The sequence below is a fragment of the Anoplopoma fimbria genome, chromosome 17, assembly GCF_027596085.1.
Source record: "Anoplopoma fimbria isolate UVic2021 breed Golden Eagle Sablefish chromosome 17, Afim_UVic_2022, whole genome shotgun sequence".
NCBI lineage: Eukaryota > Metazoa > Chordata > Actinopteri > Perciformes > Anoplopomatidae > Anoplopoma > Anoplopoma fimbria.
This window is the reverse complement of record NC_072465.1, coordinates 29025759-29040689: the sequence shown is the minus strand read 5'-3', so window position 1 is coordinate 29040689 and position 14931 is coordinate 29025759. Positions and strand designations below refer to the sequence as shown.

The following is a 14931-nucleotide window of genomic DNA, read 5'->3' as shown; positions in this document are numbered from 1 at the left end:
ATGTTCCATCTCTGAGGTTTAACTCTGCCGAGTGGAGCAAACCCCAACGGCCGAGTTCATCGTAATGAAGGAGCATGTCACTGTGGACGACGCTGAGAGTCCTCATGATTGTCCGGATAATAGCCGTGGCTGCAGGAGACCGGCTGAATTGTTTTCTGAATGACTTTCTGCTGGATGGATCGTTGGTTTATTTTCAATTTAAAGGCCCCGATCATCGACTGCACAGCACAACCATCAGACCCAACTGGAGCTCATGTGGACACCGAGGGTTTTTTAATCAACCTTTCCCTGCAGAACAAAAAAAAGAAGCAGAACGGGAAGTCTTTTGTGACGGGGGCTTTGCCGTTTCCTCAAACAATGCACGGCACAGCTGTCAAAAGCCATACCTTTTCTCCAGATTGTTCAATTACTGAAAAAAAAGATTCAGTCAGCTGAAATTACATCTCATAAAGTCTGTCACAACTCCTGAGAGAACTAATCATCCATCAGAGGCCTGACTCATACATTTTAACCCGGTTCTCTCTGTGGGAAATGTGCCCAGCGTTATTAAAGGTTTCTTGTCAAAACCAACTAAATAAAATGAGGGCTGACAATTTAACCGTCTTTCCAATTCAGGATAAAGTCACTCATGAATTGAAACTTATTTGTGGAATTGTAGTTAGACCAATATTTGAAACTGGTGCTAAAAAACGATTCCCTTCTCACAGCTGCAGAAAATGAGTCTCATTGTTTTCTGAAAGGATGATGTGACAGGATTGAAGAGGAAAAAGATGAGACCTTTTCAATGACACTGACTAAAAAAAAAAGCTTGTAAATGCATCATTGAGGCGTCTACGATACATCCCCAAAGATCGGAACCCATTTAATAACATTGTTCTGTTTTCGGTGCATTCTTTGTTGTCCACATGTGACAACCAGCACGCAAAAAGGTAATTCATCACGCAAGCTGTTTCAAGAACAGCAACCGATCCGTTGGGTGAACAACACCGCCTCACTTCAATGAGCCGGCATGTCCTTCATCTTTGCTTTTTCTTCTTCCCTCAACGACAGGATCAAGACGTCCAGGCTTGTGACTGTGGGGCTTCATCAGAATGTTTTTTAACGTCTAAAATGACCACTCCAACAAAATCCTCCCACTCCTAAAAAGTGAGTGTGTCGCATATCAATGCATGAAATCCAAATTTAAAGGAAGAAATGCTAACTGAATAGGGTAAACAATGTAACTTATATATATATATATATATATATCACCATAACATTCCCCAGTTGATTATTACACTCAGACAATTGTTTTTGAATTATGTTTAAATATGCAAATTATGCATTATCTTATTAAATATGTGCCAATTTTTTTTATCCATTTTCAAAACGGAAATCTGTACATAAGATAAAGCCAGATTCCAAAATCTTGTTTCATGTTGCTACACAATAGTGTCAAAGGCTTTTTTACAGAAATACTGTCAACAGACATAAGAGAAAAACTATTTTCTTCCATGTTTTTAGAAATAAGTTTCTGTATAAATCAGGCTATGAATGATGTATGAACAAACCCCTCTGTAGAAACCTTCAGAATATAGATATGAATGAAACTGTAAAGTTTGGTGTATGTAAGAGCTACTGAAGTGGAGATTTCTGGATCAGAGTCTGAGAAAAAACTCATTTAGAGAAAACGGCCTTTAAAGATATGTTTAGTTAAATGACATACATTTTGAAGACACTACAGGTGAATAGGGTAAAAAAAGAACTAACAGATATTGCCACTAGTTGATTACTGACATTAAGACTATTATTTTTTGTATTACAAGTTTTCCCCATCCAAATTCATGTCAATATCCATTTGGCATGTAAGCATAGGAACACTGAGGTGGGTATCTGCAGAGTGAACATGGAGTCATTTAACGTTGAGTGCACGGCCATGCACACTGATAATTGATGCTACTCTGAGGCTTCTATTCTGAGAAGTACTCCTATTTATTGAGTATAGTTCAGTTTTTCTGAGAGGCTTCACAAGTGCCGTACATAAACTCTGCAAATCTAATCAAGCCTTGTGTTAACTGTACCCATCAGCTGCCATCGTTTGTGTGTGCATGAACAGAACAGGACTCATGATCTGGGTTTGACTCTTCCCCCATGACGCCTTCAATTCTGGCGAAGAAGAAGATCGTCTCTTTGCGATGGGACGCTCCTGCAGGATCCAGACCAAGTGGCACTACAAATCATTTTTTAGCAAACTTCCCTGTGATAGATTGAGCTTGTCTGGTACTTTGAAGGCGACTGATTAAGGCCCTGGACAAATGCAAACTCAGCACATCTATAATCTTCCAGAATCCTCCAATCAGATTTTCAGCACATTTGAGATGAGAATTTGCTTGTGCACTCCTAAAGTTACTCTAGTTAATGGCAGGAGTGCTGGTCTACGGTGTAAGGGCAAAAATATCATGCATATAAATTATGTATATTTCGCTTACTCTCATATAATCATCATTTTCAAAAAGGCTAAGAGGCCAGAGATGTGTTGATTGAACCCCATTTACCTCAGAAATGAGCGAATCAGTAGTTTCAGTTTGAATGACAAGTACCTTGTCGTAGTGCACATTCAGCTCCCTCAAATCTTGTCTCAATCAAACCGAGATCAGTCCTCCATTAATCTTTGTCGTCACCGCGATCCATTAATCCGTTTTTAGCAACTAGCGGCGTCTCAGAAACGCACTCATCATCGCCTCCCCCCACAACTCCAAATGAAACCCCCGCCACAAATGATCACGGACGTGCAACAGATGCCGGCAAATTGTTTTACATCGAATCAATACCCTGAGCAATCAATGCAAATGATCTGTATGTGATGTGTGGAAAGACAGATGGAGCTGAGAGAGTGTTTTCACAGCATAGCCTTTTTTAATGGGCAGAGCTTTCAAACTGAATAGTCCAACTAGTCATTCAATGGCAGAATAATTTAGTACAAAAGGGAGAGCAGCGCGACAGTTTCAGTTAGCCCGTAGACCATTGACGGTTGCCAGGCAGCGAGCCGTCTGGGGAGGCAAAACCTCTCGAGGACTTCAGACGTATTGATTTATCAATTCAAGGCTAAGCGGACAAAGTAGAAAAGTGACAGTGATCAAAAACCTCATCCATAAACATCAGTCAGGTTTTGATGGGAGAGTGTGACAAGAAAATACATTTTTCTGAACAAAACGAAGAAGTTAAAACCAGATACATGAATGAAGAAGGTTGATGTTTTTCTTTTTTTATCGTACCAGTTGGTTTTATTATGACAATGCACACTTGATAAGCAAAAAAGCCTTGGCATCCTGCAAAAACCAACATTATTATGACATTACGAGTCACTCGCTTGAGCCTGCATCGACCAGTCACCGAGTGGACTGCGCCTTACATTATTATTGCAAAGGGTCACTTTCAGTTGAAACTCATTAGCAAACATAAAAGGACATAAAAAATAAATTTTGTGATTACATAAAATATGTCCGTCTTTGTATAGTGGGAGATACATTTCGATATGCAAACACACACGACAAAATAAAAACACTTGAAAATGTGACCCAAGACAAAAAATAAAATCAAAATAAAATAAAGTGTACATAATTGAATCATATTTGAACTTCTAGGCTAAGATTTTACAAATCACAGAAGACTAATCATTAATCATGTTTTCTTTTAATAATCAAAAACAATTTGAGGCTGTATCAAAATCTTGGTAAAAAAATTAGAAGGAGATTTTCGGTGACCATTTTTTTCAGTGAGCTAATTGCTGGAAATTCAAGGTTCTCTCTTCCCTTCCTGAAATGTCTGCCTCAGTAATCTCCTCTGTGACCTCTAAAATGTGAGTATCTGTACAATCCCGCTTGGGGACAGTCTCCATGGCACTCAAAGTTCCTCCTCTGACGGGGGAGAAGAACTGCCTCATTACATAAAAAAATAATTATCCCTGGTCCAAAATAACCTGGAGGGGTCCTTTTCCTGTTATTGTACATGTTGGAGGTTTGTATGTAGAAAAGGTTGGACATGGCATTAGAATTTTACTGTAGTAGTTTTGTTAACCTTGGGTCACGCTGCGGCAGATAGAGGTCACTATCATCTGCATAAAACTACACATTTTGCATCCAAATCTACACCAAACTCTGCATTTACAAGTTAATTAGATATCATTAACCCACACAGCTTCATTTTACCTTATTGAGGGCAACTGAGAGGAAGGTAATTTACATCTCACGGGCTGTAATAGTTATATACTGCTATATAAAAAAAGGAATAAAGATCTCCTTCAGGTTATTTTAGCGAGGCAGTCCCTTTCCTCCCTCTTACTTCCACCACCAAAAAAATATAACATAATCTATCAGAACATCTTCCAGATATACAGTGAAATTTAAAACCAATAAAACAAACAAATTATTTATTATTCATCTCTAAATCTTTTTTTTTAGGCTACCTTGTTATTCTCATTTTAGACTAGACATTGTGAATAAGGATAGAAACAGACAGCTAGTGTTAAAAGGCAAACCGTATTGAATCTGAATAAACACACCCACTCATTCACACGCACACACACACACACACACACACACACCTCGGCCTCCCATTCTCTTGTGTCGTCTGCAGGGTTGATTCGAGATCCTTGTGATAGCTTTTTTCATATTAAGAGAATCTCACTCTTGTTATTAAAAAAACACGAGTTGTTGCCTGTAGTGGTCTGGTGGCAGTTCACTGTCTTCTCGTATCATTTTAAAAGCAACACAAAAGAAGAGATGTTAGGCAAATGATTCAGTCCAGAAAAAAAACCAACCTTGGGATAATGATGAAAAAATAAAAGCCGGTATTTTAAAACAAAGGGGGAAAAAAAAAGAAATGCCAGGACGGGAGATCATGTCTCCCAATCGTCACTTCTGACCAACTGGTCGATCCGAAAGCCAATCTGACGCAAATTTGTTTGTCTTAGGCCACTGTAGTAGCTGGGCTACCACTAAATCAGTAGTCCCTCCCAGCTGTGTCACCCAAACATCCCATCCGTCTACTGTAAAAAATCCCACCCAACTCATTACGGCCCCCTTCCCAAACCAAAATCCCCTGTAGCTGTTTTGTACTTTAGCACCTGTTGTCATCTCTCCCTGTAAATGTCCAGACAGACAAACACCAGAATGGAAACCGTCACAGTTCCTCAGGCATCCTGAACCCTCCACCCTACGAGGGGAGGGTTAAACGAGTCTTAGGGTGGCACGTAGGGAGGTGGAGATCTGTAGGGAGTCATGTTCTTGGGACGGGAGCCCTTGCCCTCCATGGGAGTGGTGAAGGGAGGTGGTGGCTGGTAGGGAGGTGCGTTGGGGTCCTCGTCCCGCAGGGCCGTGTACTCCCCCAGCAGCTCCTGGTTGAGGGGAGTGGTCTCTGGCGTGGCCATGTTGGGGTACTCGGGGGGTGGAAGTGGGGGCTTCTCTTCCTGTAGAATCAAGGGCATACTGGAAGATGGGGGCGGCTTAGAGTCGTCAAGTTCATCCGCAAAGATAATCGGCACGCCTTTTTTGATGAAGGTGGCCTGGTCCTCGATAGTCAGCTTGCCCTTTCGCTTCTTCCTGTAGCAGATCATCGCAATGATGCCTGCTATTAACAGGATTGCTGCCACCACCACGGCGGGAATGACTGTGTGGAGATAGACGTCATCTGTGCTCTGCCGGCCTGTTCCCAGAGCGGGCGTGACCGCTGCAGGTTCTGGTATATCGATCTCTCCTGGTGGGATGAAGGAATATGTTTTGCAGCTTGCCCTTCCCTTGGCCATGACTTCCAGTGGTCTGAATTCTGGCTCCAGAGAGTACCTGAAGGCCTGTGAGGGCTTTCCGTCCGCACTGGCGAGCGTCCTGCTCATGACTGCGAGCTGCTCCTTTGGACATGGGTGATGCGGGAGGCTGGTGTTTGTCCACTCAACCACAATGGACCCTTTGCTGATATTTCGTAGACTGACTGTACTGCTGTTGCGGTCTCCGAGCGCATATGCCAGCTTCTTGACCAGAAGGATCTTCTTGTGGATGTCATTTGTTATCGAACGCGGCTCACCCTCAAATCGGGCCGTGAAGATCACTGGGGACTTGTCATTGATGGGCCAGCGGTTCACGCGGACCTCAAAGGCGTCAATTGCATTCAGGCCACCTTTGTCAGTCGCCTGCATGAAGTATTCATGTTTCCCCACATTCTGGACATCAGGCAGGCCGTAGAGAAGTTGGCTGGTGGTGTTGAACTGGATCCAGGAGCCCTCTCCAACCACCTCATTGTGGTTCTGTCGCAAAGTTAGACGCAGCTTGTCAGTTGTCCCATCCTCTTTATCAAAGAATGTATCAGATGGGATCTTAACCTCGAAATAGGTGCCAACCAATGCATTGACCTGGTCGATGGGGTTTCGCAGGACAGGCTTTTCGTTGTATGGGTCTGGGACGACAGCAGGTGCTGGTGTGGTGTGCCTAGCCGGCTTGGCTGTGGAGGTCTTTGGCTCTCTGGGCACCGGTGTGGTTTTGGGTCTCCTAGGTTTCTTGGTTGGTCTTCTAGTGGGTGCGGGTGGTGTAGCAGTGGCCTCCACAAACGTAGGCCTGGTCATGGTTGGTTGGATAAGAATGGTGCTGGTGGCCTCCACTACCCTTGTTGGTTGAGGCGGCCCCAGAGTTGGGGTGTGGGCAATAGAGTCACGGACTCTGATCGTAGGCTTGCCTGGAAGGGGAACAGGGCCTCTTACAGGGGGAGCAGAGCTTTCGGTTGGTGCGGCAATAGAGGGAGAGGAGAGGGTTGGGATAATCCTCACCGGAGGCTCCACTATAGTTGTTGGAGGAAGCACCGCCAGCACGGGTGTCGGAGTGTTGTTTAATTGGCGCCTCACCCGCTTAGGGACATGGGGTTTCTTGTTGGCAATGTGCCATCCCACCACAGGGTATCCCAACCTTGCGGACATTGTCCCTTCCTTTGCAGGACCCTGGACGCTGTTGATATTTGGGACTGTGCTCTGGTCCAATGAGCAGCCGAGCTTCCAGGACAACAGAGCGCCGTTCTCCACCACCTGGGGAGACATTGAGATTGTTAATTTAACTATCCATTTACTAATATGATATGTTTAATTATTCACTGGCAAATATTTATTATAACAATATAGCCACATACTCATTAGTAGGGCTGCCCCTTGGTAGTGGATAAGACGACTAATTGGTAGTTTTCGTCCTTATTTTTTAATGCTTTTTCCCGCTGAATAACTTATTTTCAAGACATTTATGAGCACACAAGATTTAATGTGTTGCTTTTGTATGATTCTTTGTGATGAAACTCAGTTTTACAGATCAACAAAATCAATAAATCTTAAAAACATTCTCATTTCTCAATTACTCGCTTGTTGCACATTCACTCACCTTCTTGGCATTTCCCGGCCCAGCCATGAATGCAGACATGTCGAACAGCCTGTTGTTGACCACAGGGAGTATCTTCATGTGCTGGATCCCCACCCCGGAGAAGCTCCTCATGTCATCCAGGAGCTGCACTCTCTGCTCCGAGCTCATCTTGGTCAAATCAGCGTCCAGGATGACAGTCAGCACCGTGATTGGCTCCTCGTTGCCACACATGAACGGCTGAACGTCGTCTTCAGTGGAGGCCTGGTTGGATGCCAGCTGGGCAGCGTCTACATCCAAATGATCTTCAGGATGTACCTCGATGGAAAACACCTCCGAAGATAAGGAGGATTTGGTGTGGTTGGAGATGGATACCGAGATGTAATGGACGCCTTTGTCCTCCTCCAAAGGTAGACCCTGCAGGATTCTGCTGTTGGCATCCCAGTGCAGCCAGGAAGGGAGGGAGTCCTTCCCCATCTCTGTGATCTGAGAGGTAAACACAACAGAAAGTTAATTAAGATCAAGATAAACACAAATAGGGGGGAATCATTTAATATGGTTGGATAAAACACAAACAATGAATCATATTTCTGATTAATTTTGTCCGATCTAAACGCACAACAATCTTTCAGTAGTATAACTTTTGGCAACCTGTGAAAAGGATTACAGTAAGCTTGCTTATGAAATACTGCTTGTGAAATAGTTAATGTACATTGCAGTTACCAGGAAAAACATTTATTTATTAGGTTCCATAGAAAATATGTTTTATTTTTGTCCAGTACATAACAACTGAATGGACATCAAGGGCATCGCCTTTTATAGGAATGGTATGCAGCAATGACGCTCTGCTTTTGTGGGAGTTTATATTAGATTTTGAGGTTGTGACCCTCTATTTTTCATGTGGTGCATTTTCATATTCCAATATGTTGTCCTTTTTTTTCTAAAGATGCTCTGTTATTGATGCAATAACAGAGTTCATTTTTTTTTGTGATGCAGAAATAAAGGGTAGGGGTGCAGGCTTCAAAACAACATGAACAGGATTTACTGCTGTGACTATGCAACATGGTATGTACTAATACTACACACACACAATCACACACACACACACACACACACATTCAAAAGCAGTGCCCTGAATTGTAATTTAAACCCGACTAGAATTAAAATAACTTGGCCAATTATACGACTGGGGACGTCCCCGTGGCAGGAGGCTGATGGAGGGAAATGGATCACAGGGGAGTGACAACGCATCCACACACATAAATCCCCCCCCCCCCCCCAAATAAAAAAAATAAAAACATGAACAAATGCATCCTGTGCTCCCCAGCCCCTACAAGTTAATTCTGCGGCTAATAAATCCTGGTTGATAAATTATGTAGAGGCACTGCTCCCTAGACACATCATTAATGCTCTAACCAGCACACAGGCAGCGCCGGGGGGAAGAGCACACACACACACACACACGCACACACACACACACACACACACACACACACACACACACACACACACACACACACACACACACACACACACACACAAAGCCATAGACAGTCGCACAAGGCTACACAAAGCTGTGTGTGCACGTTTTCACTCAGACACACCGTACACATGTGGCCACCCGGACCAAATCAAATGTACACAGTCTGCCTACTCTTTTTTATTCCAGAGACATTTGTATTTAATTTGTATTAAGCTCAGGAACAAAGTGGGAAATTAGCTATTTCTAGAATTTTTTTCAACCAGTTCCCTCTTTTGTTCCTTTCCTTCCGTCTTCGTCTGACACCTTGCCCCTCCTTTCTATCCCTGCTTTCTTCCGTCATTGTTTCAAAATGCCATCATCAAAATCTAACTTTCATTGGAAGATAACGGCTTGTTTCCGAGGCGACGGCGTAGGGAAATGTCGTGTTTCTTGACAGAGACTATAAAAATCGGCCTGTAAATCATGGCAGCAGGAAACACAAATACTATTTACAATTCAATCCACCCTGATAATTGTTCCAACAGTAGAAAATGTCCAATGCTGGCAACAAAAAATACCCAAAATATCACTTAAAGTGTGGATGATATAAATGCGCCTGTAAAGGAAAACCACAAACAAAAACTACTTGCGTGTCTCCAAACGTTGGCTCCTCGAGCAACGTTCGATTTAATTTGTCACAGAGTTCCACTGCCTCGAAACTTCAAACCAATTGCCTCTTGACATGACATTGCAAATTAAATCACAAAGAGATGATGAAGGACAAGCGAGTTGCCAGGCAGTAATCTCATCACAGCTGTCATAATTGCCCTGTAAATTACTGAATTGCGTCCTGAAAGCACAAGGATGATCACTTCCTTATCTGCTGCCAATTGAATGAGGGAAAGAAAAAAAGGTAGGGGATACTTAATTTCATTTTTCAGCTACACTACATGGTGGGACATTTGGCTCATATGGGAAAACAGAATAACACAAGAGGGACAAAAAACAAGCTGCCGTTCCCCGACAACGAACAAGGAAAAGTTCTCCTCTCCATCAACGACTACCCATCCCGAACTGAACACAGAAGGACTGCAGTCTGGACAGCTTCCAGTGGTGATGGCTTAGCTTGTCCCTGCCATCGAAAACTCTACAGGCTCCCCGAAGCTACGAACCAGAGGCAATGTCTTCTAAGTTCCTGCCTCAGTAAGCGTTAAAACAGAAACACAATAGTGCCTTTTTAAACTCCTACATGAACCCAGCAGAGAGCTTGTAGTTTCCTGCCTCCCTAAGAGAACATGAAAAATACATCAAAACCACCCCCAAAATGTCAAGAAAAATACTTCATATCTTTTCCTGGCACAGTGCTTCGGCGCATGGGAGCTTGATGTTTGGCCCTAAAGGTTATCGTGTGCTCTCACAGACTCCTTCCAGCCTCCAGTACAACACACACCACTGGCAAGGTTGCAGCCTGAGCCCTCTCTGAGGCAGACGGGGGAAAAGCCCAGCGTTTTAGAAGATTTATTTGGAGAAGCACAGAGGGCCGTGCAGCAGGAAGTGAGGAGACTAAACCATTTTTTTTTCTTCTGGGAAGCTATTAAAAGGTGGTGGCAAGGGCAACTCAGGGCAAAGACGTGACATATAGAAGCAACAGCCACAGCTAATTCACCCAGGGCATTCACTGAGCCGCGCGCTAACCTTTCAAAGCATAAGCTTTATGCCTTGCTCAAGGACTTTGCGACAGTGAAATCACATCTTCTCCAAAAAGGTCCCAACCCCGACCAGTTTTGAGTGACATGGCTTGTGAAGAGTTACACAATCACTTAAAGTAGGGATGGCCGATGGTTTCTTTTTTCATATTGCCGTGTCGTGGTTACTCGAGATTGCCAAAAAAAATCTATTTGATAGCAACATCTCCTTTATTCAAACAATGGCTTCTCCTTAAAAGTGTTTGGCGTTCCTTGTTTCTGTAATTGTCCCAGTCCTTTGTTGAAAAGCAGAAATTTACTGTAAAAAAAGATAGATCATTTCCAAAATTCACAATGTGTTTTTATCAAAATATTCTGTTAATAATCCATATTTGTTGCCGTTTAGCCATCCAAAATCAACATTTTTGCTTCAGTCAAAAAACTGTCTACAGCTGTCGGCAGCAAGGTACACATCTGTAATAACAGGGCGATCGAGCAGCAATCTAACAGCACCATAAATTAGATAGATAAGATAACCGCAATAACAGTCATATTTTCATAACATTTTTAGGGTGATAGCATCATCAAATTGGACAACAGACAATCCAAGCTTCTATTGAAGACCTCAATCAAGGCTTTGAATGTAATAAATATGAAATTTGATAATCGATACAGCCCTATCCATAGCAGTTACTACTCTTTGGAGTGCAGGAACGGAGATGGAAAAGAGACGGCAAACTGGTTTGTTATTAAGGATTTACACTTCACTAGTCATGCTGGATACATCTCTTAATGTTATAGATTATTTCTATAAGATCTTAGGTCCGATTGCTAAAACTGCCTTGATATTGGCGTTGGAGAAACCGATCATCGATCGTCCCTTCAATCGTTGATGTACGATCCGATCGCCAATCGTCTCCAGCTTGACTTTAAACACCACGTACAATGAATGCTAATGGTGGTGGCATTAGAAGCCACTGAGCGATAAGAGCCTTTAAAGAGTGAATCACTGGCATGTTTAAAGAGGTCTGAGCACGGCTGTCACCCCCAGTGTGAGTGCAGCTACAAACCCCCGACTTTAAAGACAGTTAATTAAAACGAAATGAACGATAATCTCATCAAAGTTAAGAGTTGTTTGATCATCTTTTTCACTCAGTGACACATGCAGCCATAAAGCCACCGTGACTATCGGCCTATCGCCATAAGCTCCAGTGATGGGCACTCTGGTGCAACTAACTCGGGTGAAAAAACGTATTTGAAGTCTGCGTGATCGACGGGCATGAAACACTCGGAGACATTATCGCATATCACTGGCACCATCCTTATTCTACTCTGCATCACTGCTCAGCCGCTCTGCCTCCTCAGCTGTTTTGTTTGGAGTTGCAGTCCTCATTCATCGGCCGCAGTTTGGAAGTGAGACGGGCGCTACGGCTCGGACAAAAAAGGGAAAAGACGGATAGCAGAGCAGCCTCAGTGCTGACGGTTGAAGTCATAGATAGTGAGTCCAATGTCAAAGCAGCATCTGTAGACATTAACAACTTTGTTTCTTTCTACTTTTTTCTTCTGTCAGTGTTTCTTATCCCTACCATGAGTCCTCATACCCATGCCAAGTACCCACGTCTTGTTTGTCACCTGCTGATTAAAGTGAAGTGGGTCCTTTAAGGGCGCGTTCACACCTCAGCTGTTCCGTTCAGTTTAATCAAACTCAGGCTTGTTAGCCAGGTTAGAACGGTTCATTTGGGCTTGTGTGAAAGCTGTAAATCAGGACCAAACAGCCACGCCAAGACCGCCTAAAAAGGTGGGTCTCGGTCCGGAGCTTTTGTAGTGTGAAAGCAAACAGACCAACTACTTGATTTTATGAAAGCAGATATGTGATTTTAGCACAAATTCAAAATCTAAGCTACTAATAAACCCATCGGCTGATTGCGAAGTCTGTTAAGGAAGTGATCTCATTGATTTGTATTTACGGTCATGTGTATACAAGCACATCAGTGTGGCTAGTGTCACTGATTAATAGGTCAATAGATGTTAAACTTGCTGTGCTTGTGTTTACCTCTGTGTTCTTAGGTCCATTAAAACGTCTTTGGCAGCGACCCCACAGAATAAGCCCCAACGTATATTTATGCGTTCCCAAACGTTTGGGGATATGCAAAGGGACTTTTGTACGCTCCTGTCTCTACCGATTATTTATAACATGTCTAACAATACTAATACTGTTCATCATTAGTTATTTCTTTGAATGGAATTGGATTTCCCCTGCGTGGGTCCTAATAATACAAGATCAGCAATCTATAAAACTTCATGTTTTCTTCTCTGGGTTTGTTTGTAAAAAAAAAAAAAAAATGTCAATGTGAACAAGTCATTTACCCTCAGTCAGTTTTCATGTCTAACTTTTTTTACCTTTGACCTTTTTTAATAAATGTCCATCCTGGTCTGGGAATCGCTCCAACTGCCATTCATTTATATCATCGACGCAGAAAATGAATGGGGCCTCTACTTCAGGAACCCAATCACCCCCCCAAAGAAAAGTATTCTAATTTTGCTACTCTTTATGGTTTAGGATCACAGCCAAAACCATAAAAAACAACATATACTAATGCCTTCAGGTGGAGAAATACTGCAGCGCTTTTGCTTTCATGACCTGGTTGCACATAATAAGTGTGGCACCTCCACAAACACACACATCTTTATTATCCCGAAGACATGCAATCACAGTGCGCTTTTGATGAAGAGGAGCAGTAGAGATGGAGAGAGAAGAAAGAAAGAGGTCAAGCAAGAAGAATGAGAGAGAGAGAGAGAGAGAGCGAGAGATCTCCTAAACATAGAGATATTACGAGGAGGCGTCGAGTCTCAACGCGTTCGGGGAAAAGAAAGCAGTTCATTGTTGCAGCGAGAGGAGAACACGGAGAAAGGAGTCCATTGTTAGCGGGGACACGGCTGACAGCTCCACAGATAAGCCTCATATTTTGGAGGAGATGAGGGAGGAGGAGGAGGAGGAGGAGGAGGAAGAGGAAGAGGAGGAGGTGAGGCCTGAGCACGCCGTTGTGATATGATGACTCGGGGCGAAATGAAACTCGGCGTGGTGAGGAAATGAGAGGAAGGAAAACAGAAGGGAGCATGAAGGGAACGTGGAGGGAGGGGAGGAGGGAGGGAGTGATGGACAAGGAAGGGGGGAGAAAGATAAGAAGAGTATGATGAGAGGAGGAGAAGAAAAAAGCAGGGGAAGCGAGGGGGGAGGTGAAAAGTGGAGCGAGACGGAGAGCAAGAGGAAGAGGGCGTAGAGGGGACTGCTGGCATGGTGGAGAGTTTCCAGTGGAAAATATGAGGCGAAGAGGAGGGATGGATGGACGGAGGAGCTATAGAACGAGAGGGTGGCTGGGTGGGGGGGGTGGGGGTGGGGGGCTTTGGGCGGCTGAAAGGCAGGCGTGTGTTTACGAGGGGAAATCCATCTTGAAGCCCATTTTCTACCGTTAAAAAATTCACCCGGGGGCCCCGGTCCACAGAAGGCTCATTCACTGCCCTCAACGCTGCGATCCAGGAACGGGAGAAAACACACGAGCAGCGACGGGAAGAAACGTCAGCGCGCTCACCCAAACAACCACCGAGTTCATAAGAAAAATGGAAAAACTATGAAGATTTGAAAGTGTAAATTTGCATTAACCGCCCCCCCCAACAGCATCCGCCACACTATCCAACAATAAAAGAAACACACAAACTGAAACATTCTTTTAAAACCAACATGCTATCAGTTCTCCAAATAAAGAGTCTTTCAGGTGACTTTACTGGACATTTATGGAGAAAATGAAAGGGAGAGTCAGCTCAAACAACGCTGATATTCACAATTCCCTTCATTTGATCCTTTATTACAGGAATTCCTTAAGAGGTCATTGTAAACTTTCACTGCATTCTTGTTTAGGGTGACCACATCTACGTCCATGTTTAATTTAATGTGATTTTACTGAACAGTTTTTGCAAAAATTTAAAGGAAAAGTTGGCTCAAATGACATTCATATTCATAATGTCATATTTAAACCGTTAATACAGGAATTCCTTAAGAGGTTATAGTTAACTTTCACTGGATTTTTGATCAGGATTACCAAAACTATGTTCATGTTTAATATCATGTGATTTTACTGTACAGTTTTGGAGAAAATGAAAATATATCCTCCCATTTACCTCTAGAGCGATCGAGTCATGTGTTTTTTTGGATACTTATTCAGAGCAAAGATAATATAATTACACATGTCTAAAATAAAGACTTTCAGGTGTAATTTAAAGACTAGCTCTATTTCTTTGGTGCATTGCAGCTGAAGTTTTTACTGCTTTGAAGGCGTTTTATTTTGGTAGAAACTCCATAGTTCCGGCACCACTGTAGAGGTAAGAGAAGGAAAACGTTCCAGGAAAAACAACAAAAACAACT

The 14931-nt window shown here is 43.1% G+C and overlaps 1 protein-coding gene across 1 annotated transcript in view; it reads right to left on the bottom strand.

Annotated features, from left to right (window-relative positions):
* Nucleotides 1-2894: 2894 nt before the first annotated feature.
* The window catches only part of dag1 (dystroglycan 1), a 51842-nt gene continuing 39805 nt past the window's right edge, over nt 2895-14931 (bottom strand). The window contains exons 3-4 of the mRNA XM_054616992.1: nt 7389-7850; nt 2895-7045 (exon numbers count right to left, since the gene is read on the bottom strand). Of these exons, the coding sequence (XP_054472967.1) occupies nt 5219-7045; nt 7389-7850 (2289 nt within the window). The 3' untranslated portion in view covers nt 2895-5218. The remainder of the gene's footprint in view (nt 7046-7388; nt 7851-14931) is intronic.